The sequence below is a fragment of the Diadema antillarum genome, unplaced genomic scaffold (assembly GCF_040938485.1).
Source record: "Diadema antillarum isolate AM-2024a unplaced genomic scaffold, OU_Dant_1.0 seq00000124_RagTag, whole genome shotgun sequence".
In the NCBI taxonomy this organism is placed as follows: domain Eukaryota; kingdom Metazoa; phylum Echinodermata; class Echinoidea; order Diadematoida; family Diadematidae; genus Diadema; species Diadema antillarum.
The window spans coordinates 2,012,340-2,039,970 of NW_027271204.1; the positions used below are offsets into that span (position 1 = coordinate 2,012,340).

General features: G+C 39.2%; 2 protein-coding genes across 2 annotated transcripts in view; both read left to right on the plus strand.

The window, feature by feature from the left end:
• The window catches only part of LOC139727287 (E3 ubiquitin-protein ligase mind-bomb-like), a 25,773-nt gene extending 12,426 nt beyond the window's left edge, over positions 1 to 13,347 (plus strand). Inside the window, exons 13-21 of the mRNA XM_071638241.1 lie at positions 497 to 651; positions 2,201 to 2,330; positions 3,294 to 3,512; positions 4,140 to 4,315; positions 5,412 to 5,659; positions 7,033 to 7,210; positions 7,665 to 7,800; positions 8,767 to 8,880; positions 9,435 to 13,347. Of these exons, the coding sequence (XP_071494342.1) occupies positions 497 to 651; positions 2,201 to 2,330; positions 3,294 to 3,512; positions 4,140 to 4,315; positions 5,412 to 5,659; positions 7,033 to 7,210; positions 7,665 to 7,800; positions 8,767 to 8,880; positions 9,435 to 9,842 (1,764 nt within the window). The 3' untranslated portion in view covers positions 9,843 to 13,347. The remainder of the gene's footprint in view (positions 1 to 496; positions 652 to 2,200; positions 2,331 to 3,293; positions 3,513 to 4,139; positions 4,316 to 5,411; positions 5,660 to 7,032; positions 7,211 to 7,664; positions 7,801 to 8,766; positions 8,881 to 9,434) is intronic.
• LOC139727288 (uncharacterized) overlaps positions 12,979 to 27,631 on the plus strand; it is an 18,018-nt gene continuing 3,365 nt past the window's right edge. Inside the window, exons 1-6 of the mRNA XM_071638242.1 lie at positions 12,979 to 13,109; positions 23,360 to 23,486; positions 24,066 to 24,284; positions 25,291 to 25,466; positions 26,212 to 26,333; positions 27,009 to 27,198. Coding sequence (XP_071494343.1) covers positions 12,979 to 13,109; positions 23,360 to 23,486; positions 24,066 to 24,284; positions 25,291 to 25,466; positions 26,212 to 26,333; positions 27,009 to 27,198 — 965 coding nt within the window. The remainder of the gene's footprint in view (positions 13,110 to 23,359; positions 23,487 to 24,065; positions 24,285 to 25,290; positions 25,467 to 26,211; positions 26,334 to 27,008; positions 27,199 to 27,631) is intronic.

Below are 27,631 nucleotides of genomic sequence, written 5' to 3' on the forward strand. Positions count from 1 at the left end.
TCGCTGTTCATGTATAGGCCTGAGACGCACGGTTCTCGTAACCACAAGACGCGTGGCAAGGACAGCTTTAATAGAAGGAACATGCAATCATGGAGGTGGCTGGAACTGGGGTCATCCCACTAGACTGACACCCACGAGTCATACAGCCCATGAGTTCGACATTGAAAACGGGTCTGAGTCATACAACCCATGAGTTCGACACTAGGTGAAAACAGCCCACGTGTTCGACAGATATAACACGGGGCTTAATGTGTCGGTCTTCTGGGCCTTTTTAGCTTAGTGTCGAACTAAAGGGTTGTATGACTTATGAGCTGTATATCTCATGGGCTGTCTATGACTCATGGGCTTTATGACTCGTGGGTGTTGGACTCGTGACGTGCACCCCTTGAACCATTAGCTACTGTAGCTCCATGCTTGAACCTTCCGAATGTCATTTGTGTGTGTGAGAAAAAGAGGTAGAACATCTTACACGAAGAAATCTTTACCGTCTTTAAAGGACGATGATGGTGATACCGCGATCCATGACGCCGTCAACAAAGGGGGTGTTGATGTCGTCGAACTCCTGCTCGACAGTCGGGAGCTAGATTTGATCCTGACTAATAAGAGAGGCCTCACACCACTCCAGTTTGCGGCGTTCCTGGATCGGCCCAGGTACTTCTGATTTGTTCCAGTTGAACTTCATGTGCATGATCTGTCCATAATTAGCACTTAGAACCGTAACAAGCATATTCAGTCACGTGACTGTATCGGGGCTTGCGGAATGCATTTTTCCAATCTGGACACTAGGGCCATTTTTAATTATTATTTTGAAGCATCGTCGCCTAAAAATTGATTTCCCTTTGTCTGGCGAATACTTTTATGAAAGCGTATGGTCCTTAATCAATGTGTATGTCTTTTCTAATCCTATATGATGGCACATTGTCTGAAGGAAATATGAAGTTGGCAAATAATGGAGCTACTTGATCAGTTCTCATTGGTTTTTTTAAAAATCACATTTGCAATTAAGTAGTTTCTGACATTCAGATCAGTTCAGAAATATCGATAGGCCTATACTTGCCAAGGGTATACTTTGATGAAGAATAACTTTCTTTTGGAGAAGAGTTCCGTTGATACATGGGAGTTCATTTTCGGTAACAATGAAGGTACGACAATACCGGAAGAACTATTCAAACTGACGGCATTTATTTTGCAATTCACGGAATGTACATGGAGGTAGTACTCTACCACATGTAATTTCCTTTCCTTTTCTACTTTTTTTTCCCGTGAATGACCTGTAAACATTCAAGTTTCAAGGCTGACCTTTGTAAAGGTTTGTTTTTATGTTTCATGAAATATAAAGAAAAATGGAGAGAAAAGAAAAGTTGTGACGTTCGTACACTTGTAGAGTTTTGTTTTTGTAGACGCTTTGTTCGTTGGACTGAATTTGTTTCATCAAGTAAGGACATTGTTAGACGATATATTTTGTGTTCTGGTTTTGACACATTTCGGCACCTTTCCATGAAGTACCTAGAAACAGCTAATGACGGTTATTATTGCTGTCATAGTATACTAGCATCAGGTGAGCAGCGACCTATCAGTTGTCAGCATCGCAGGAGGAACTCAACTGTAATTCCAGCCGCAATTGCAACTTTCGTTAGAGTTTCACCCGTCTGTAACGGCGGAATTGACACTGGTCGTAATGGTGATACAGCGATGTTAACAAATAAAACTCCTGTCATTGTGTGTAAAGAAAAAAAAAATCTAAACAAAAAATATATATCTGCATAGTATATGTTTTACATATTAATACAGAGGAAATTGAGTTCACCACATTTATTAAACTGATTGATATAATAAAGGCAAGATACATGAACTATAAATATTATGAGGTGACAGCTTAATAATAAGAGTAGTAATGATTATTATTATGATGATGATGATAATAACAATAGTTGCAATAATAACAACATTATTATAACGTTAATTTTTATTATCATTATTACCATTATTACCATTATTATCAATATCATTATTATCATTATTATTAGCATTATTACTATAATAATAATAATAATGATAATTATTATTATTATTATTATTATAAGTATTAGTATTATTAGTATTATTATTATTATTTTCATTATTATTATTTATCATTAACCTTAGAGTGTTTGATCATACATAGAGGCAAAATAAATTGATGTCTGTGTTCCCGCAACAGTGAAGCAGAATTGATTGTCAAGGCGTTCCCCAAGTCCATTATCACTCCCCGAGAGGATGGGAACACCGTCCTTCACATCGCCGCTGTCAACAACCACGCTGATGTCATTAAAAAGGTTCTAGCCGTTCAGGTAGGAACTGTATACTTTGACGAAACTAAGGATACATTTTCGTAATACAAATGAGTATGATATTATGCAAACTTTCATATTATAATCAATGACAATATAAAGGTGATTTTTCCCATTAATTACGGATTGTTTGCTAAGAGAAACATCACAAAGAAAAGTGGAGGTTTTTTTTTGGTTTATTTTTTTTTTCTTTGGGGGGGGGGGGATTCTTTAACATGAAATTCTAAATCAACCAACAAAAGAAGAAGTACTATTTTGAATATTTTCAGGACACCACGATCATATAAACTGTAATAGTAATGTAATAATGATACAATACATTTTATAGAGCTCTTGATATCATATTTCTAAGCGCTTGGGAAGTAAAAGCAAAGATAAAGAATGAATAAGTACATCCACATATATCTACAGTAGACAATTAAGTATAACATTTACAACAACTACTGCTACTAACACATAGAGCACTACCCAAAAGATATGTTTTAAGGAGTGACTTAAATGAATCTAAGTTATTAGTCTGTCAGATGCCGATGGGGAGATTGTTCCTTTAAGTGTAGAGGCAAGAGAGGAAAAGGCACGATAACCATAACGTGTACTGGTAAGTATAAGAGGTCTGGGGTTAGCTTGAGATTAATTGGCTGTGATGGTGGAACGAAGACGTCTGGTTGTGGAGGATGTGGATGCAGTCTGTGTAGAACGGAGTGAAACAGTTAAGATATTGAAGGTACGGTGGTGCAAGATTGTGGTTGATTTTGAAGAATGACGAGAAGGATATAAACGCATATTATGTGTGTATATGATACGTGCACACACATACACGCACACACACACACACACGCAAACACACACACACACACACGCACATATATATCATATATATCATCGTTGTCCTCTATAGTTGTATGATTACTGTTTCTGAAATGATTATCGTTATGAATACCAAGCAAATGCTGTCTCCCCTAGGACCATGGACTCTGTCTGGACTCCAAAAACGAAGATGCACTGACAGCCCTGCACCTTGCGTGTGCCAAGGGCCAGACACAGTGCATCGAGTTGCTTGTGACTGAAGGAGCGGACATCAACTGTCAAGGAAAGGATGACCATGGAGCCCTTCACCTCGTGGCATCATTAAGCAGGAGCGAGGAAGATGTAGAGGTCAAGGACACACCCATACTTCAGAAGGTATGGAGTACGTCCAAATACTTTGAAGTCCCCTTCTTTCAACAACTCGATAACAGCCATAAAACTTAACAGCCATAAAACTTGATAATATACACTGTAATTGTCTTGAGCGTACTGGAGTCGTGCATGAGAGAAGGTAACATCAACATTATCTGTAGAACATAATTTTACAAAACTTGATAGCATAGCATGACCTGAACGGTTGGTAGCCCGTGATTTAGAGGCAAAGACCTTGACCCATATCTTTACAGCAGAGTATTGAAAACGTTAATAAGTTTCTTTCCATTATTTTAGAATGTCCTTTACTCTTACTATCACTGTTTATAAACATATATAAATAAATATATGTATATATATATATATATATATAGAGAGAGAGAGAGAGAGAGATAACACATGCATATATGTATATATGTATATATATATATACATATACATATGTTTTTATATTTATATATATATATATATATATGTCTTTGTACCTAATTGGTGCACATTCTACATGCTTTGCACACGTATTGCTAATGCATCTCCTTGCAATAATAGATAACAGTTAAGATAATAAAGATTGACAAATTACTTGTGATAAAATTGAATAAGTGATGTTTTGAATCGCCAACCTGCTAGATCCGCCAAACTTACCAGAAACATGGTTGCAACGACGCCGCATCCGCACTGCTCATTTTCATGGTCAAACACGGAGCGTCCGTTACCCTAGAGAATACGCAGTGCCGAACTCCCCTCTCCTACGTCAAGGACCAGCAACTCAGGGCGACGCTGAAGAAGATTGCTCGGGGAGAGAGGTTGGTTTCCAAATCCCCACCTGATTAGTCCAGATTAAGGAACCCGGCCACCTGCATCTCTCCTTCTCTCATTTCCCTGCTGTGTCCTCTCCATCTCTCTTCAATGTCATTAAGGCAGTTAATGTACGTGAAATTGACAACAAAGAGAATATCTACGCATTGTTTTTATTTCTCTCCCTTTGCCTCTTCTCTCTGGGATCTCCCTCTCTCTCTCTCTTTCTCAGTCTTTCTAGCCCAGTTAAAGGTGTAAATGTAGAAGTCCTATTCAGTTATCCACCGAGTAACTATAGGCCTACTTGTCTATACAGTTTGGTTTGGTTTGGTTTTATTTCTGCATTTTTTTGAGGTAATTTTGATACAAATAAAATCATTGATAATATTTGTCAACATTACAGACAACATAATATACAGTGTAAACATAACTTGCGAATCACAACAATGATTAAAAGGAATATTCATGAAGGGAAAATTCATCAGACCATAGTGATGACGATGGGATGGAAAGATTATCTTCCCTTGTAACAGTCAAAATGACTTACAGTGTTTTCCAAACTTCTCTGATTCCAAGCAAGTTGGTAAACCAGAGGGAAAACTCATGGAAGATTTACAACAAACATCTCATATACATAATAGATTTCGCTTTCACAATGAGTAGGCCCTACAGCATTTGTAATACAAGGGCATTTTTCAGCGTCAAAGTTTGTGACACTTTGCAGAAGAAATAATTAATAAGACCAGCGTGTGACCAGGTATTTTTTTTTTCAGAATTAGTTGCAATTCTTCGTCCGTAAGGACCGAGCAATTAACGAGATAAACATTATATTCAGCTACTACTGATGAATCAGTCACAATATTTGGAATCCATTTTTCATATCTCAGTGTAGGGGTTACTACGTCAGGCAAGTCTCGGACAGGTTTTCTAGAAATCAAAGACAGTTTTTTTTTTCTTCCATGATGGGTAAGCCTTTAGCATGAAAAAAAAAAAGGTTAGTGAACTGGTCTACTGCAAAATGCAGTAATGCAAATAGTCTCAAAACCCTCTTATCCTCTGTAAATGACAAAATTGCAGTCAATGTCAATGTGTTTGTAATTGCAGCGTCAGTGATGACGGCGTGGATATGTCGACATGGGAAAACCTCGGCGAAGACGAGGACGTGAAGACGGGTCGCTTGGGTGGCGATCCTGTTGACGAAGTGGAAAACAACATCGTCGATGACGCACAGACGGCTGGACGGACTCGACGTCGATCTGAGCGGGTTTCCGAGGAAGAGCCCAAAGAGACAGGATCGGCGTCCAAGACAACAGGATCTGGCTTAGCTGGTACATCTTCACCAGGAGTGAAAGGTGACACATATACACACAGACAGACAGACAGACAGACGCACTTACACATACACGCACAAACACACACACACACACACACACACACACACACACGCCCCAGGGCGGATCCACCAATTCTGTGATGAAGGGGGGGGGGGGGGGCAACTAATATTTCTGGTGCCACTTCAAAGTTTCATTTTATTTTTTTTTTATTTTTCTTTCTTTTGTTTCTAATGAAAAATAAAGGGGGGGGGGCGTGCGCCGGATCTCTGCATCCACCACTGCAAACACACACACACACACACACACACACACACACACACACACACACATAATGACATCCTAGCAGCCTAATCAAGATACAGAGCTCAACATTAGCAGTGGCCTGATGGCCTGGGGCCGCCAAAAATTGATGTTGGGCCACCAAATTTCCCAAAAGGCTAAATTATCTTGTGGCCTGATTGGGCACTTGAGATAAAAAATGGATTGTTATGTTTCCATTTATGTTGGATCACTACATTTCTTTTTAGGAGCACCAAAATTTCAGATTTAAACTAGAATTATAATGACCCATACAGGACACCAGAGGAAAAAGCAAGTGTTAAGCCCTGGTATGTATGTCATATATATATTTATAAAGGGCTCGACGCTTAACATTTTTCTTTGTTGGCCCGATTGGGGCCACTAAAATCTTTGCATTTGGAATTTTGGTAGCCCAAAATAAAAGGAACATTATATAACATTGATATTTTGAATTTCAGCTGCCCAAAGATAACCTTTGTAGAAGTGTGGTGGCCTGACATCAAATTCTATTGGCCATGGGCCACAGGACCAGCCACTGTTCAGATGCCGAACCCTGATATAGGCCTATATACGTGCATACATACATATATATATAATGAATTCTTGGGTGACATCTTAATTAGACAACAAGGGGTTATGATAATACATTAAGGACACTCTAAACTTTAAGGAGACAGCTTTTTGTCTTCTTTTGTTTTTGCCTATATATCTCCTAATCAGAAAGTGTTTCACAGCTGACAATGCTTTAGTAAACATTTTCTATGATACACTTTCTCCGATAAAAATGTCATCTATAAGTAGTATATAGCATATCTCCTATGAGCATAATCATATATAAATGCATATTTTCTATCTATAGTACTACAACTTTTTGAATTGCTTCTGATCTAATCTGACAGGCTTCAATCCTTGGGCATCAATGCAACTCATTGATTTCCAGCATAACCCTAGACTGTAAATTGTATAGATGAGTGGATACATGTATTACGCGATTGTATACAGTGATGATCATAATGTTGCAATACAGTTCAGAATCCTCATTCATTATTTCCTATATTGAACCCCACCACTTCCCCTCGTTTTTGCCTTAGTGTTTGACCTCGTACATCAGGTAGGAGCTCAGGAGCTCGACCTGGGTGACGTCAGTGGGTCGGGACAGTTCGGCACAGTGTACCGGGCTGTCTGGCACGGTACTCCAGTGGCCGTCAAGAAAATCTCCTTCCTCGGAAGCAAGCAGAGTGAAGTGGAAAAAGAGGTCGCCATTCACAGGTGTGGCTCTAAAACCATAGTATCAATTCCACTTTGCAATTTAAATTTCAGGAAGATTTAAGGTGATGGCTCACTTAGGTATTTAGCCATCACTCATGCATGTCTAGAGGTGTAATATTATTGTCTTTGTTTTCAACTCACTCGAGGAAAAGAGGTTAAAATGAAGGAAAGAAGCATATTGGTGTACGATCATAATTACCACCATTTTCATAACCTTATGATGAATGTTAAATGCTGCTTTTAGGAAAGAACAATAGGCGTACAGTACTTTGATGAAAAGCATATCACATTCGTTTGATTAAAAAGCAAATGCCACCATTTGGGCACATAAAAAATGGCCAAAAGCCTTTCTTTGGAAACATATGAGCATATAGTAGTAACTACATGCATATACGATATAGAGCATATGTCGACAGACAACTTCAAAACTACACATCTCTGTTGCTTTCCTCAGGCGCGCATCACACCCAAACATCGTCCAGATGATGGCGCTTGGCTACGAGGGTTTGCACGCCTACCTTGTTATGCAGCTAATAGATGGAAATGCTCTCGCGGATATCCTCTTTCCTACCAAGAGTGGACAGAAGAAGGTAAGATATTATAACATTGTTTCCTGTGCAATATGACACCCACTGTAGACAGACAGTGAAATATGGCATCGTTCACACAACACCTCACTTTCGATGAAACCAGCTTAGCTAAAGGTAGCCCAACATGTTCTTTGATATTACTATACACACGACAGCAGATTTAATACAAAACGTATATGTGTCATTTGCTGGGACTTTGTGTTGGTGAGGGCTACCCCTTCTGATCAGTCACAAACTTTCTATCTGCTCTCAAACCCTTCCATACGCATGAATAAATCTTTTAAAATAGAGGGGAATTGCTTAGGATAAAGAAGAAAACAATAATAACCTCCCAGAAAATGAACAGAAAAGTGAAATTGTAAAGACACTCATCATAAATTATAATCTTTACTCATTTCTGGCGATGAATAATTAGAGTATACATGCAATGTGTTTACAAGAGACTAATGTTATATGAAGAGTTTGTTCGCAAAAAACGATAAGTCCATATTTGCCAAATGGAGATATTTGCAATTAAAGGTCAAGAAAGACAAAGAGAATGATAAGAACATTTTTGCTTCTTTTGACCATAACTTCAAAAATGTACCTTTATATGTAGTGACCAATATATCATTTAAAAGGTATTATTTTGTACTTTATGACAGAGAACGTACTTCAAAATCTTCAAAATGGACTATCGGTTTTTGCGAACAAACTCTTCATATGTACATAAGACACAACCCCTTGGAATGGATGCAGCGAACTTATATCAGGAAATAGAATTAGAGAGTAAAAGAAAGAAAAGATGGCACGAAACAAGAGGAAACAAGGAGACACTTAAAAAAATAATGAAAGAAAAGGAGAGTGAAACATACAGGGAAATAAAGTAATCCCAGATGATGAACTAGTGATACCCCAAATTTTCTGTGATGAAGCGACAATCTTTACATGGTTTGCCCATTCGTGATTACCTTTTTATCCTCACAGATGAGTCTGAGTGGCAAGGAGAAACTCCAAATATCTCGAGGGATCCTCCAGGCTGTGTCCTATATGCACGCCTGCAACATCCTACACCTGAACATCAAACCAGCGAACATTCTGGTGGGTATAGCCTCGATCTATAGCACCGGCTCCCTGCTACAACCTTCTTTATTTCAAGATGCTTTATGTTTTGGTGACAAAGTGTAAAAGAAAACTGACGGTGTTTACTTTGAAATGTTTCTTCCAATTTACTAGGCTCCATGAAAGGCACGCAGCTGGGATTATGACTTTGTGCGTCAAGCCACAGATCCAACATGTGACTTGGCAATTCTGCTAATAAATTTCAATTTCATTCACTTTCTTATAAAGGTTATGGTAAGGGGGTTTTGTCGGGAGATTGAATTGCACATAGAGTTACTTCAAGTTCCCCTTTGTGGAAGAAATTCAAAAAAACATCAAGCAATCATCGTATCAGCTACTACAAGTACCATTTGAAGGGGATAACATGCCTCCCCTATTAGCTGAGGTCGTTACCACTGCTGGCAAAGGAATCGTGCCAGTAAAATCTCAAGATCCTATTAAAGAAGTCACAATAACTCTTCTTCATGTAAGACATCCTGGAAATACTACTTGACAATGCTGTTCCTTTTTTCATTGGTCAACACCTGATATAGATTGAGACTTTGACAAAGCGCCCTTATATATGTGACCTCGGCCTTGCCCACATCAAGAACCGCAACGCCATGTCCCAGTCCTCAGTTCATATGCGTGGCACACCCTGCTACATGCCACCAGAAACCCTGTCGCCCACTCCCGACGCCAAGCACAGCAACAAGCACGACGTGTGGTCTGTGGCGGGCACCCTGGTCGAGTTGCACTCTGGGCAGCATCTGTGGGGAGAGGGCCCCATGCATCCACTAGCATTCTTGGCGCAGATGATGACGGGCGTGGGAGGACCACCGCAAGCCCTGGCCAAGGTGGAGTCGGGCATGAGGAGGATCTTGGAGCCGTGCTTCAATCGAGACCCAGACCAGAGACCGTCGGCGCAGCAACTCCTGGAAAAATTCAATGCCCTCACATAACTAGCCTTATATCTCCCAGTCAGCATGCAAACTGCTTCCAGGCGATGTCATCGTGCATGTAAATATCCCCCCACAAACACTTGGTGCAATAAGCCAGTTCGTAACAAATTATGCCAAAGCAGTATCCACCAATTTTCCATGCTATAGAGCGAACTCATGCAGCTAGTTTGAAAATATGATTACTAGGGCATCATCGATAATCATGCAATGTTTTGCCTGTACCACGCATGACTGTATGGTGAGGGTGGTTCACATTATGAGGAGTAAAAATTGTACGCGTGGGATCTAAATCGTTTTACACTTTTGATCTCAAAATACTCCAAAATAATTCATTATCCTAGCAAATTGCGTCAGCCACTAAAGTTTCTTGGCAGACCCTCTCGATATATTTCAGGGAATTTCCAACTGGTGGAAGATGAAGTTGGAAAGATTCTGGGAACATTTTTGGCTTAATTCAAGCACTTACGTTATCGTTCATCAATGTGTGATCATTTTTGTTTTGTTTGAATTTGTTTAATCTGAAGAGTTATGCATGCACCTGCACACAGTGCACTATATTCATGGTTGTGTGATGCTGATCATTACTTCATTCTGCAAAAAAAAAAAAAAAATTATGTGAAGATGCCATTGCCAAACATGAGATATCTTTGCACACTGTATATTATTTCCTTTGAATGAAGAAAAACAACAACATACAATATTGTTTGAGTAAGTTTTCATCATGTTATAGAGTTGAAATAGGAGAATAATGTCTCCCAAAGCTGTGAATAAGAGTGCAAAGTGTCATTAGTTTGTTATTATTTTTCTATTAACATTGGGAAATTAAAGCTCTTTGTAACTGGTCAAAGACTGGTTTTTCTCTCTGGCAGATTTAACAGGCAAAGATTTTTATGTTGTAAAAGTTTGTAACTAAATGTCTAGCTGTTGGTTGGATACAAAAGTAGCAGTTCAATACATGTTGTTGTTGTTGTTTTTTTCTGGAAGACTTTTGAGATTTGTTGTGTCATATTTTTGTACCTAGAAGAGTTTTATGTGAGAAGATGCCTTCCAACAGGGAGCTATGCATTCACGAAAAATCCACACTGATCAATTCAGTGCTGACTTAGGTTGATGTAAGGCAATTTGTCAATCAGGTGCAAATATCCACACTGATCATGCATTCTTCAGTAACCAGGGCAAGTTGTTTGGTTTGTTTGTTCATGTACTTGTAGAGCATTTATACATGATGCAAAATCTGTGACTGATTTATGTGAGTGTGGCCTAATTTTTTTTGAGTATGTCCAAAATTCCATCAGATATGGATAGCTGTGTAAATAAAGATACAAATGTCAATAGTTATGCCTAATGACACATGTGAACTACAAATACCAAGGCATGTTTTCTTCTTCTTTTTTTATTTTTAAAGGTGAAAACCTTGTGTGTTACAGTTGGTAGCCACAGTTTAAAAGGCATAGAAAGCAAAACATTTACAGCAGAGTATAAAATGAACTAGTATTTTGCATGATGTATTACGCATATTCTCATTTAAAACATTGTGTATGATGTACATTTTACACATTGTATTTCCTAATATGTATCAGTTTTGTTGAACTGAATTTATTGTAATAAAAAATGAAATTTGTTTTTAGTACATCAAATAATGTCAATTGCGTGTATTACCTTCTGCACACAACAAAAGTTGATTTTGACTCTCCTTTAATTGTTAAATTCTCAGTGTAAATGTAAACCTACTACAGTGCACTCCCATTATAACACAAAACGAAATTTTGGACACAATGAAGCAAAAACCCAGGGGCCCGTTTAAATACTGTAAAAATGGAAATTTTCGCAGTGTTGATATTTTCGCCCATTTCGCGCAACCAGAAACTAGCGCGAAAATAAAAGCACGTGAATATTCTTTCATGCCATATGTTCCAGTACTTACTGCCTTGACTCCGCGGAATTAAAAACACACGAAACTCTTCTTACCGGGCCGAGCGCGAAAAATTAGTCGCGCGAAGATAACCACTTTTACAGTACCAGGAATGACCAGAGTTAATCATATATGTGGCCATGAAGGGAAGTAAAATCAATTCATGAAGTCTCTCATAAGCCTGTCTTATGAGCGGAAAAAATTAATGAAATGGACCTTGAGTCACAAGATTATTGTCTACATATCCTTCATGTACTTAAAATTAGTATACCATTTGGCTGTAATGAAATTTCGGTACAAACAAAAACAAACCAAACAAAACAAAAATCTGCCTGTCCCAAGAATTTTGTTGTAACAGGAATTGCCTGTATAGTGAGGGGAAATATAAGGGCAAGGGGAGTACACGTGTGCCTTGAAATCTTCAATCAATTGAAAGGAGCTGAACGCAAAAAGGTTACATAAATTGTAATCAAATGTATTGTGCAGCCCTGGGCTAAAATGGCACCTGAGAAGTGTTGATCTGAGCACTTAAACACTCAACACTTGCATCAGTATTTGTTTATATGCCATTTTGCCTATTTAAACAAAACAAAACAAAAATTCACATAAAATTACTGCATGTCAATGCTTTGTAAATAGACTCTTACATATATACAATATACAATATACACTCGTATGTGTTATGTAAGGAGGTAGAAGCGAGTTTGTCTCAACGAAAGAGAATGTGTAGGCCTACTGTAAAAAGTAATGCAGTTTTACATCGCAATACATCGTAAAGCATAATAGAATTATACGTAAATACATGTACTTTGATATGTACAGCTTTGATAATGCAGTTTTACATTTTTACATAATGCAGTTTTACATCGCAATACATCGTAAAGCATAATAGAATTATACATAAATACATGTACTTTGATATGTTTATACAGTACCAGTATACCACCTTTTTCATTTGATGTTTAAAGGGCCTAAAAAGGGTACTAATATCTCATTGGTTTGGAGACTGAAGGTGGTGACCTGGTGACAATGTGAGTCTTGCTGATTGTTGAGACATCTCCACGACGTCTCCCGAGACCAGCCTGGTCTCCAAGGAGTTGGGAGAGAATCAAACCGTTCAAATTCTTCAGAGACTTTTTCCAGTCTCTGGCTGGTCTCGGGAACGTCTCCATGATACGAGTGTCCTTAGTTGCAGCCAAGTTGCAGAGACTGATATTGTTCGCGATGTCTTCGGAAGGTCTCTGCGACTTTGCGGAGACGTGGATACCAATGGTGACCTACCAGCGATGTTGTGGAGACATCGCAGAATTGCCAAGTCTCCTTATTGGTGAGAGTGCTGGACATTTCCACTTGCAGTGACTGACCCATTTCAGATGTCTCCTCCAGTGAGATGCTTGTAGACCCTCTAACAGTAGGCCTACCTGTTTCCTAGGTACATGTACATTCTATCGTACTTAACGGGTAACTAACAATCATGTAGCAACGGATTCTCAAAGGTTGCATTCTACTACAGCACTTGTACATGTACTTACAGAGCTATCTTGTGCAATGTAGGTGACGGTGACCAAAACATTTGCTACTGAATAAATTCAACCTTGTTGTGAATTAAGTCTTTCCTTGTGTCGTTCATTACGGTATTACGGTGTATGCTGTGTCCATATGTGCGAGAGTGATTGAGTGTGTTGTGCTTATAGCATATGTGACAAAAATAAATTAGGAAACAGCATCTTAAATTGAGAGGCTGCATTATAGATCTTTTGTACTTGGATTGCGTTGCATTATGCAATAACTTTATTAGACAGAAAAATTTTCTGTCCAGAGGATTTTGTTTCAAAATCACTTCTTGTTTGTTTGTTTGTATTTTTTAATTTTATGGCCCTACACCTTGGAGGGGATTCCGTGAAGCCAGACATGTAGTCTCTGCGCGACATATCTCCAACGACAAGATACAGACTGATCTTCAGACTGATCTTTCGGTCAATAACTTCGTAAGCACAGATGATCATGGTACATGTAATCCAGCCCCTGCTGCTTTGAATACAAAACCATTCACATACACACGAACCCACGCAAATAACATGCACACACAAACAAATGAACACAAACAAACACAAACAAACGAACACAAACAAACACTCAATAGCTTTCTATAGCCCTCATCTTATAACTATGCAGTGTGCCTGAAAACCAACAAGAAAACAGAAACGAGTATCAGTACCAAAGTTGTCATCATTTCTTGTTTTATTTTTTTTTCCAATGGAAAAAAAAAACAACATATCCCTGCTTTATTACAAACATAAACTTCACTGAAACGTGTCGTGTCTTACCGACTATGATACTGTTCATGTAGACATCCTGGCAGGGTGGTTCATCTCCTGTATTAACTCTCTGCATGCCTCTCAGGGACTTTGACCCACTAAGCACATACAGTATAGTGCTGGCTTCATTATCATCAGTGGAAGTGAAAGGATTAAACTTGAATCTACTTTATTGGGCTTACACTTTAGTATAAAATGATATTCAAACACACTGAGAGCTGAATGCAAGCTCCATGTTTCTCCGAAGAAGAAAAAAAAAGGTATAAAATCAGATGAAAACTAACTAGCAACAATGGCCCAGCTGACTTTAAAATATCTAGACCTCAAGTAAGCCTTCTGTACACTTGGGGCGGTCTCTGGCATACCTAAAATGGGAGCAAGATTTGCTCGCAGCTTGCCCAGCCTTGTGCCTTCTGGAGAAAAATTCTACTTTTTGAAAATTCTAGCTACGACATACAGTTGAAATGAATTGGGGGAACAGACGAATATCTAGTCATCCTTACTTTGGGAAATCAACATCTATTGTTTGAACATATTACCAAACTAGTCCATATGGCAAAAGATAATTCAAGAAATACAAACTATGACAGAGACTTGCTTTGTTTGTCCATTGATTGTCCATTTTAATCTTGGCTCATTCAATCTTCAGCAGAAAAAAAAAATGATGAAGAAGAAGAAAAAAAAATCATGTCTTAAAGGACCCACTTATGGGGGGGGGGGGAGAAAGGAGGAATTTTCCAATCAAGGTTGGGTAAAAGCTTTACGAGCTGAGTGAATGTCTGCCAGCTTAATGACTGATATAACATTATCATGCATCACAATATTCACTAGACTCGCCCCTAGTGCTGTCAGTACAGTTTTGCAGCATCAACACTCCACTTTACTAAGATCATCCTAGCCTGGGCGGCAATTTTGGGTGCACATTGTGTTAGGTTCAATCACAAGTCTAAAGCATTCAAAATATCCCCTACAAGGCACCCGCCCTTTCACACTTCTGAATTTGTATATAGGGGAATATTGCAGACAATGCATCTTGCAATTAAAAGGATGCAAGTGCCATTTCAGGGTTTTGAACCCTGAACCTCCAAGCAGGACAGTTACCAACACAATCATGTATGGGTGCAGTTGTATTTTATGCCTACCTGGCTTTCTACCCATGATTGTTTAACGCTGGGGCAAAAACAGTCATGTTGAGCAGTTAAAAAAAAAGGGACTACTAAAAAAAAATCACATAATGCTGTCATTATCAATAATAAAAACACATACAAATTCTATAAATCAATAATGTCCATGAAATGATCCAGCAAATACAAAGAAACAAGAATTGTATGTCATACAGTTGTAAGGAATCATGAAATAATTTCAACTAGAAAAGATTTTTAATTCACTTGGAACAAAACTCACAAAAAACACATATTCTGAGAAGTTTTATTTTAACTATTTGTTCTGAAAACTGGAGGCAACTCTTAAAAAAAAGAAGGAAGAAAAAAGTGTGATGGCTTTGTTCATGTAGATCTATTGACAAGTCCCACTATCTACCATTCACAGATGGCACACAGAGTATAAGACCCCGTTTACAGTGCGAGGCTCGGCCGCGGCTCAGCCCACCTTCATTTCAGTGTAAACACGCAAAAGGCCAAATGCGAGGCCAAAATTGGCCTCGCATTTGGCCTCGCTCTGGAGGTGGTCTCGGCCGCGGCTCAGCCGCGGCCGAGCCCGTGTAAACGCAAACTGGGCCAAATGCGCGGCCAATTTTAGTCTGGCTTCAAAACCCTCTGCCTGCATCTTTCGCTATTCAGGATATTAACACCCTCAACGTTGAAAACTAGTATAGTTTACGGTAGTTTTGTCCTGCAAAGGATTTTTTCTTTCGGCAAAGGCCTTTGCACGAACGGCAACTTTGTCGCCACGGAATTCATTTGGCAAAGGGTCTAAAAACCAGACAATACCAAATTGCGTTTGTTTACAAGCAGAGCGCCACTACGACAAAATATTGAAAGGTACGAATGAAAAGCGCGGCCGAGCCCTGCAGTGTAAATGGACAAAATTGCGGAGCTCGGCCTCGCAACTGAGGCTGGGCTCGGCCGCGGCTCGGCCCAGCCGAGAACTGTAAACGGGGTCTAACACTATTAGGAATAATACTGATATTAAAAAAAGGTAAAATCATTACATAGAATCTTTTAAGCACAAAAGAAGAAGAAGACAAAGAAGAAGAAGAAGAAGAAGAAGAAGAAGAAGAAGAGCAAGACAAAAATATGACAGTTTCAATGACATCTCTGGGAGAAAACTTTTTGATACCCAACTAAACCAGGAAAACTACAATTGCCATTATCAGACACATACAAATGCTCTTTATCCGTAATTTGTGCACATCTTTCACACACTTTGACCAGCATCTACCCACACTCTGCTCTGTGGGGCTGGGGTTGGGGTGGGATAAAGATGGGACACGGTGCATGTGTAGCCTCTCTTCCTTTTGCTTGAAGTCCCTCTATGTATGAACCAAGTTGCAAACCAACAAGTACACAAAAATACACCCCAACACAGTCATTTCTCTCTGTCTATATGTTTCATTTTATCTTAGATTGGAAAGAAGGGGCTGTACCGGTTCTTGCAGGTTCACACTGTAATATAACCTACTGAACAATATAAATGGTGATACATATGCATTGACTCTCGAATCTGATCCAACCACTATGTTCTGAAGGGTAAAAATACTTCATCTCACCATCGTTGAATAGACACAACTTTGCCTGAAATTGGCAACACGATGTACATACAAAACTATGTTTGGGTATCTTGCTATACAGTGTGTGTATCATACAATAAATGTTATCACATTTTTGTTTTTTGTTTTGTTTTTTGTTTTTGTTTTTTTACAGCAGTATTAACAAAATCTCCACTATCATTAAAAAGGAATAACAAATAAAGCTGTATAAGAACATAAATCAAATTATACACAATATAAAAGCCTTTTAAAGCCACAAAGAATCGGTGGCTGAATTCCACCGGCATCTCAAATGTACAGCTGCTTTTCTACGACAAACTAACAAATATCATTTCATACCTACGAGTGAGTGCGGCATCGTCAATTGCTTCCTAATCTCTTAGAGCAGCGCGAGTTGAAAACCCTGTTCTTGGGCATAGAGTCTGTTGCGGGTCTGCAAGAGTTTTGGCAAAATGTCCGAAAATTCATTTGAATACTCTTGTACAGAATGCAGTGAAATTCATGCATGACATCGACCCTCTGACGCATCAATCTCAACCAAAGTGGGATACGCACTTCATCTGACTTTTAGTCGTATCAGTCTGGACGGTGGAAAGACATTTCAAAACGCACAATACATTCCTCCTCATTAGTAATATCCACTCATGTGCACAGGAAGGACCCAAAATGGACCCCAAATTCCAAGCATGTATTATGCTCTGTGCTAAAGCAGTCAACACGCTAATGGTCATGTAATCTGGATAAAGTGGCTCTAAGCATTTGAAGCATAGAAGTCTCAATATGAAATTACCATCATCTCTGTTATGCTTTCTGTTTTTTCTTCCAATGTTTCAAGGAGTCCAAGCATTAACTACATTGTGCTCGCCTATAGAGGGCAGCATACAGAAATGAGTCGAGAGGCCTCTGCGAAGCTAGCTCAGACAAACTCGAACGCCAAAAGATTAACAAACTCTGTCTGCTGAGAGCAGGTGTGGGTCGGTAGTGAAGGAGACATACCCTGCCTACCACCGGGACTCATTCAAAAATATGTGACCAGCGACATGTAGAACAGGCTTTCCTGTCGGTGAATACGTGCACAGAGGCATGTGCTCATCGGTAAGACAAGATCCTTCAGTTACGCGTGCGTGTGCTGCGTATAAATCTGTACACAATTCGTTATGGGGATGGTCAAATATATCTAAGTTGGGTTGAAATTCGCAATTAAGTGTTCCCACACTGGGTCTTAACCTTCAGAAATTACAATGAAAACTATTCTGTAAAAGTGGAAATTTTCGCGCATTTCGCGTAACCCGAAAATAGCGCGAAAATAAAAGCACGTGAATATTTTTGCTTGCCATATGTTCCAGTAGTTGAAGTCTTGATTCCGCGCAATTAAAAACACACGAAACTCTTCTTACCCCGCCGAGCGCGAAAAATTAGTCACACGAAAATATTCTCTTTTACAGTATCTAATTCTCATCAAATTAGCAACACTGAAATATACTGCATAGTTGATATCGGAGAAAGTTCAGATAAAACTGGTCAAATACATAACATCTGTCCAAAGTCAAGATTTAAATATAAATAATTGCCAAAGTGAAACAGATGCTTTACGTGTAAACTTTTTTAGAGGTGTTGCCAATTTGGGGATCATCTATGAATCAAGCTGTTTGTAGGCCTGTGATAATTTGGCAACTGAAACAAACAATGGAATACATATGACCAAAGTAGGGCTAAACTGAGGAGGACATTTTGATTTCTAAGTATGTTATACAGGCCATGAGTGACAGCAAATAAAAATAAAAATAAAAAGATCCATAGCTCTAAACTAAAGAAATATGTTTTTTTTTTGACCTGGTGGATCCACAATGAAGGCAATGTGCCATGACAAACAGATGACGCGATAATTCAGAGCATGTCACACATACATCTTACATCCCATTTATAATAAGCAAAAAGCGGGTCCTGAAGCATCCTTGAGCAGCCCTGAGCAGCCTTTCAGCTCAGTATACACAAACAAAAAATGGAAAAGTAGATTCGATCCGATCCGAGCGGGTTCTGAAATCAGCTATAGGGGTGGTTTCAGAGCCTCCTATAGCAGCGGGGAGCCTCAGCTTCAGTATCAATGCTATGGGGTTTGAGAAGCGGTTTTTTGCCAACCTGGAAGTTAATCAGTGAATATCATCGCCAGTTAATGTGAACAAACCACCTGTCACGGCCGTCTGCTGCTGATAAAGACTGCACAACTTGCACACTTTCGCTCCCAATTACATTCGCAGTTAAATGAAAAAAATTCAAAAGCCTGTGCTGTTTATTGGAGGGGACCTTGGTTACCATGAAAACTGAGCCAGTAAGGGCCTGCTTTGGGCTGGTGGCCCAAGCAGTATAAACAGACAAGAGACCGCTTTTTTGAAAGGGTTTTTGCAATGGTTCGAGGAGGCTCCAAATTTTGGCCACATATAAATGGGGTATAATTACTGTCAACGCAGACAACAATCTTGTCATCTTTAGAGGAACATGCAAGATTCTACTGTGAGTGCCATTGCTAGGGAGAAAAGACTACCGGTACCTTCACATATTTCCTGTCTAGGGACATTTCTTATTCAAAAGCCATCTGTCTACTCAGAAAAGTAACAAGCAAGAGCGAGCCAGAAAGCAATTTCTTCAGAGCTTTGTCAGAACTTTGCAGTTATATTGTTATTGCTAGAATATACCTGATACATACTTTCACTGCACTATCTATGTCAGTATTTTGAAAGATAACTGAAATTCTTTGTTCGATTAAAGACAAAATTGAATAAACATAAAAAATAAGCACAAAGGACACATGATATGACTGAGCTTATGAAAATATGATCTCTATCATCCTGCAGTTTTGTCATAATGTTTTTTCATGATATATGGGAATTTTAACACATGTGATAATCATGTTTCAGGAAACGTTTCCCTAGTTTTGCTTTTTGTTGACATTGGTGTGCTATATTAATTGCTAAAATTACATCTTGCTATTAAAATCACCGTGCAAAATCAATTCACTTGCAACCTCAATCATGCACGAATCCTCTTCAAAGTTTTTGACAGGCAGAAAAATATCATTTTTGACAAATATGATTTTCTTTTCTTTTCTTGTAAAGTTATATATAGTATATCAATGATTGCATTAGAAATGGCCACGCAATGATCAATGAAATTCTACCTCCTACTTTCCTTCCAGGAGGCGTTTTTGGTACACAATGACTCCTGAGCGCAGGGAGATGTTATGTCTCTAAATATGTGGCAAATAGGAAAAATATGTTTCCCTTTCGCTTTAATTATGTGCAGCATATAAGACAACACAAAAAGTGGTATTTCACTGTGATACTCTCCTGCCTACAGCTGCTCTGTGCAATTTACAGGGTCTATTAAGTTAAAGATTGATAAAAGAACTGGAAGGTCGGCCGAAATGAAAAGAAATGAAAGAGTATAAAAGAAAAAAAAAGAAGCAAGTCCTACACACAGCCTGTCAATCACAGACAAATCTCACACATGGCAAATATATCCATGTACTGCAATTAACTGATTTCTTGCACTGTTAGGTAGGCCCCGAAAGGATGGCAACACTTACGAGAAACACTTACGTGGTGCACGGCAGCCCGAAGGCGCAAGAATGTGGACGGTGCTTGATAACAAGGCGTGGGCATTGCGTATTCCCACATTTCCATTGCCTTCCCTCACTGACACAGAGCTATCTGATACAAGGTTCTAAGCTACAAATAAACTCGTCACATTAAGGGGGATAGGCTCAAAATTTTGGAATGGAACTGCTCTCAATGCCACTGATGCAATTGGCTGTTGCACTTTTTAATGCTCCCGGTATTGCCAAAATATGTTTAATGCACGGGTAACAGCATGGAATAGAATTGCGTTAAATCAATTGCGAGAATATGCATGAGCAAACAAAAAAAGTATTGCAGGATTGCGCTACTGCTGCAGTTCACTTCACACTGAGTATATGAATGATGGTATTGACGCACAAACATGGCCTTCAGGGAAAATACGGCCATGACTTGACATAATCTACATTTCTTATGGAATTTCTCTTAGAATATAGAGTCTGAGGCAAAAAGGAAAACAATCCACGCATCTGAGTTGACTTTATATTCATTGTATTGAAAGAGTTCACTGGTTAAAGAATAGACATTTTTTTTTTTCAGAGTTCAGCTGATACATACATTTTTGATACAAAGTATATGTCTTTCATTTTCCATTGAAAGATATCTGACCATCTTTGCCATTTGAATAATTTGAGCGCAAATGTGGCCACGAGACAAAACAAAAATGAAATTATCCTGAAATAGATGATATAGTTTGCAGAAAATGAAGGATTTAGTTGAACTTTCAGTGACCTCTTTGCATTTCAATTTCTTCATTGTCACTGTGCTGAACATACGCTGGTACACCATTTATTTATCCACGATCTTGTACTTGTGGAATACCATTACCTTGTCCGGTACAGACACGAGCTATCAAAATCACAGTAGGCCCATTCACAAAGCCACAAATATTTACAATTACGGTGTTTTCCATGTGTGTGGACATAATAATTGCAAATACCGGTATTAGCAAGATCCAAATTGTGGTGTGCTATGTTTCTGAAATAGTAAGTTTTTTTGGTTTGTTTATTTGGTTTTTTTTTGTGTGTGTGCATTAAGTAGTCATAATGTTCACAATGTTCACATATATCTGCTGTGCGAAATATGTGTGAACAGTGTGAGAAATCACACAATTTTAAAAAATTCATATAATGCAAGGGGCGTGGGGGACAGTCGGGTCAAATTTGGGTCAAACTACATAACTCGCTCATGTACAGTTTGGCCTAGCTTGAACCGGTGCAATAAAAATGGTGACTATTTTTTTTTGCCTGTGTATGCGTGAAGAGCACAAAAAAGAGTGATTTCAATCGTGATTTCCATCGCGATTCAAGTTGTGTTCTTGTTTTTTGTTTTCAGTGTGTGCGAATGGTCCTACGTAGTGCCCGCACGCATTAGTCACTCTAGGTGAAAAGTCAGCATGTGGAATGATGTGGGTGCGTTTTGTCCTTCACGTTGTACCATGAGAGATTCACTACTATGAAAGTCTGCCTCCCTCTTCCATATTTACATTACGGGAAAAACAAACCAATAAAAAAAGTCACTGCTTCAGAATCTTGGGTGATGGAGCCCCTTCTTTGCAATTCTATTTCAGCTACACCTAAACAGGGACTGTAAGATTATATACTAAAAAAGGAAACACTCTTATACAGTTTTCCTCCTCCGAGGGAACTAGAAACAGAATTGTAATTTTTTTAGCTCACCTGAGCCGAAGGCTCAAGTGAGCTGTTGCGATCGTTCTTCGTCCGGCGTCCGGCTTGCGTCGTGCGTCGTGCATCGTCCGTCGTGCGTCGTGCGTAAACTTTTGACATTTAGTTAATACTATGAGTTAGTACATTGATGACTGTACTTTCAAGTTTGTTCATGGCGGAATCAGGTGTGCCCCCCTTGGACCCAGGGGAGGGGGAAGGGGTCCTAATGGGGCCTAAATTGTACATTTTAATCTTCTTCTTGAGAACCCCATGACCGATTTTTACCAAACTTGGCAGGTAGCATCCCTAGGGGGTTAGGATCTCAATTTGCTATAAAATGGGCACATGCCCCACCCTTGGGGGCCATTGGGCCCAAACCACCACCACCCCCCCCCCCCCCATTAAGGAATCTTTAAAAACTTCTTCCCTAGAACCAGAAGTGATAGAACTAAGTTAATACCATGAGTTAGTTCATTGGAGACTAGTTTCAAGTTTGTTCATGGCTGAATCAGGGGTGCCCCCCCCCCCCCCCTTGGGACCCAGGGGAGGGGTCCTAATGGGGCCTAAATTGTACATTTTAATCTTCTTCTTGAGAACCCCATGAAAGATTTTCACCAAACTTGGCAGGTAGCATCCCTCGGGGGTTAGGATCTCAATTTGCTATAAAATGGACACCATGCCCCACCCAGGGGGGCCCCATTGGGCTCAAACCACCCCCCCCCCCCAATTAATGAATCTTTAAAAACTTCTTCCCTATACCAGAAGTGATAGAGTTAAGATAATACTATGAGTTAGTACATTGATGGCTGTAGTTTCAAGTTCGTTCATAGCAGATCCAGGGGTGCCCCTCTTGGGGGCAGGGGGAGGGGTGGGGGCTAAATTGTACATTTTCATCTTCTTCTTGAAAACCTGATAATGGATTTTCGCCAAGGTAGCATCCCTAGGGGGTTAGGATCTCAATTTATCAAAATGGGCACCATGCCCCATCTACGGGGCCCCAGGGGGCCCGCATTCCCCCAAAATTAAGGAATCTTAAAAAATTTGGGCCCTTATTGTACATTTATCTTCTACTTGAGAATGCCTTGTCAAATTTTGGTAGAGCTGTGAATATTTAGATTAGTGACTACGTGAAACGTGAACTTGCGATACTCAGGTAAGCGCAAGACCCCCGGGTCTCTTGTTCTATTAGTAAATGAGTAGTGATAATTTTGACTTCAAAATACAATATTAATGGACGATCTTGGACACGAATGATCACAGGGCTGTGAAGCTAATTCTAGCTCGAGATCCGAAGCTGTGTGAGATTCAGAAGGACGACGGATATACTCCTCTTCACTTGGCCGTGGTCAACAACCATATCGACATTGCCCGACAGCTCCTTGAACACGTGAGTGCTTTTAGTAACATAATAGGTCGACCAATATTTTTGAGGATCGGATGAATCTTATGATTTGGCAAAAGTGTTAGTGAATCCGAAAGATGTATGTGGTGGTATGCAATGTGCCAACTTAATTCAGTTCAAGTCAGATAACATTATTATTTCCAATCAACACAGGAGTGAAACAAAGTTCAAAGCATAATTATATTACACAAATCATGTTGTTTTATCAATTTGCAAGAAATGTACGCAATGCAATGTGGATCGTAACGTATGTACTGAAATATAGTTGCTATGTACACTCGAGTAGTAGTCAACGTATCAATAAGTGTACATAATTATGTGCAGAACTAAAATAATGCCCAACTTTCTTTCTTATTTTGCAAGTTAATGATAGTAAAACATAATAATTGTGTACATGTGATTATCCACATACTATAATTGGTAATGTACATAAAATTATTATATGGTGATATACATGTCTTTAATATAGCAATGCTTATAGACATCGAAAGATACCTCATGAATTAGTTAATGAATTTCTACATAAAACGAGCAAACCAGCAACCCATTATGTTCTTCCACCAGGCCTCGGCTAGTGTCAACGTAGCAGAAAATGGCGGAAAAGCGACCCCGCTTCATTTCGGGACGCATCTTGGTTACTCCGAGATCATCGAAATGCTGGTTGATCATGGCGCCGACGTCAACGCCAAGGACAAGGATGCCGACACCGCCTTGCACGTGGCCGTCAAGAGAAGGCGCAGCTCGAGAAGGGAGGCGGTCCGTTCAACATCGACTTTCGACAAGGTTTGCCGAAAACAACAAACTATGCAAACAAGCATAATCAATAAGCAGAAAGTCAATGCGCCACATAAAATGTCTTTAGTATAACTAACAATACGTTTTGTGTCTCTTGCATTCAAGGGGTAACTTGTCAGGCTAGTAGGATCAACCTTGACTTGATTGAAAATCGCCGTGAATAACAAAATAATGATAATGATAATAATAATAATAATAATAATAATAATAATAATAATAATAATAATTTTGTACTATTTAACTTTTTTTTTGGGGGGGGGATTGAAATAGAGACTTATGCACAAAGGGGTCTTTACGCGCTATCATGTTATGAGGACTTACTTTGCAGAATTTACATGAATTCGTCTCATTGAAGTCGAAATTTATTTTCTTCATTGCAGTCCAAAATGTGCCTATGTGAATGCATTTCTGTGTGTGTATGTGTGTGTGTGTGTGTGTATTATGCACATGTTTTGTACGCATATGGCGGGGGGGGGGGGGTGGAGGAAGTAAGCAGTCCATATTTTGTATGCCTAACCTTTCTTTGTACTTTAGTGACAAATTAAAAAGTAGATATTCTGTAATAGTATTTATGCGAACCATCTTGTCACGGGTTCGAATTTTTGAAGTCCAACAGAGATTGAAATACTCAGTGTTCTCTTCAGTTTTGGATTTGATTGTGATCAATGATCAATGAGAAACGATAAAAATTCACGTCAACACAGTCCAGTTTCATAAATAATATAGGCATGTTCAGAAACATGCACGTTTTCCCACTTAATAACAAACGGATTCCGACATATTATATACCCGTTATAATCAGTAACATTGTAACCCTTCAGTGATAGCATCCATGCCTATTATGACAAAGTGAAAGATATGAATGTATTTACCGATAATTGCTTTTCAGACAAGCATTGCGATATGTCCAGACAAGTAGTACTTTTCTGTAGGAACGACCATCGTGACTAATGACAAGAAACGAAATGACGAATAATTTGTTTTCTCTTCTTAGCTACGCGAAGAGTTGGGGGATGCAACGTTGAAAACTTCCGGTGATACCCTCCTGGCCTACCTCATACGTCACGGAAGTGACGTCACAATCAAGAACAAACACGGGCTGCGACCACTGGACTTACTTCGGGACCAAGACCTGAGGAAGTTTTTAATGACGCTCTCCGGAGTCGCGATGTGAGTAACTACCAATATCCTCCCTCACAAAGTTATTTACATGTTGCTTATTTATAATAATTTATTGCGTGTGAACAAGCAGCAATGATTATGACGTAGTCTCTGCCGATCAGTCGTAATCTTTGTGGATTCTGAATTCTGAATTAAAGTTTAAGATGACAATGCAACCAATTAATTCGTATTTGGAATGCTTACGAGCATTTATAACAAAACAGTTCAAATCATTGAAAATATTAAAGTGCTTGACCCATAAGGCACACACAGACAAAACCAATAAATATCTTATTTCATAGGCCTATAAAATTTCTTTTCTCAACGTTATACCAACTCGCTACACGTCGATTACATGCATGGACCTCCGTGCTCGTGACTTTACAGTGCCCTCCATTACACCCAGCACGATTATAACGAAATTCTCGATAGAACAATTTAAGTATTCAGGTCCCAGATTTATCATCTATTTGTATTATCTTCACTCACTATAAGTGTTCTGCTCTATATAGAGAAATTACGATAACGAAAGAAAACCGCCGGTTGCAAAGACTTCGTTGTGCTCAACGGAAGTGCACTATATTAGACGATGTGTGTGTATACAGTGTGCGGGTTCACCTGACATAGTGTTCGTTATAACAAACTTTCACAAAGATCATCATTTGCGACCAGCAATATCAAATAATTCGTTTTATTATTATTATCCTTTTACTTTGAAAACAACGATGATAACAACGTAACGACACTTATGCAGTGAAGAGGATGCCCAGTTGGATAAGCCAGATAAGCGAACGAAAGCAGAAGAGCAGCGACAAAAACCGGCTGTGAAGCGAGCTGCAACCCCGCAGCGGCCAGCAGCGCCTACCAAGAAACCAGGTACCAATTTCTCCTTATACTAATTTTTGGTACAACATGCAGTATGTGCTTCGCATGTCTGTGGCTGGTAACATTCCCTGGCCATGAAATTATCATTGTGATTACCATGTAGGCCCTACTGCTGTATTGCCATTTTTTTTCTCTCCTGGTGATTGACTGATTGAAATCGCTACCGCTACAACATGGGCCAGATTTGTTTGATTGTTTGTTTGTTTGTTTTTTATTTTTTTTAATGACACTGACGCATGAGTTTCTTTTCTCACAACACCTACGAGTTCTGTTTTCCTTCCCTTTCTTACTTTTTCACATTTTCAAGACTATGTGGAAAGTATATTCGCTTTACATGTAAATACTATGTACATGCACTTCACAATTTCAGCAGGAATTAGGTACATGAAAATAACGGGAACCAAGCCTCCCCCTAGGTGTTAGGATCTTGTGTACACGCTCGTATTTTGTTGTCTAATGGTACGTGAGTGACGTAATGTCAGTTAACGAGGCTTGTCGAGGCCTTAGAAGTTTGAAGAAATTTAAAAGAAAAAAGAAAAATCTCAAGAAACTATAGGGCGATATAAAGATACCTTTTTAGGCGTTATGTGTCAAACAGCCGACGTCTTCACTTTTCTAAAGAAGTTTCAGTTCACCATGTCGCATCATAAATACAATCATCTTTAGCAGCTCAGGCGGCCTTCGGAGGCATTCACTACATCGAGCGTTCCGAACTTCATCTCGGGGACACAGTGGGGCGAGGCGGCTTCGGTGAAGTGAAGAAAGCAGTGTGGCGCGGCACTACGGTGGCCGTCAAAATTCTCCCCACCGCCGGAAGCCAGGACAGCGAGGTCAAGAAAGAAATCTCCATACACAAGTACGTCATCTACGTCGGGAGGGTTCATTATTCAGCCTGTAATAACAAACACGAAACATTATCAGAGTATTGATTTATGCCAGATCAACTTTCACAGTAAAAATAACAATTGTTAGTTAAATGTAGGAGGGAAGGATGGTGTTGCAAGAATTAGGTAAACGATCAGAAAGGTCCGGAATGTATATAAAGTGTATCGAGTTTTTGTAAAATAGTGCTATCCAATTTTCATTATGCAAGTTAGATCATATGGCAAGAAACTTTCCATTACGTCATATCTGCGAATCCTATCCATAATATTTGTCAATATACCGGTAATCGATAACTAGTCTTAATCGTCTAAATTGCAGAATAACTTCATGCTATTAGTGTATACCATTCCGTTACTCGAATTCAAGTTTCTTTCTTTCTTCTATTGTCCAACCATATTATCTCT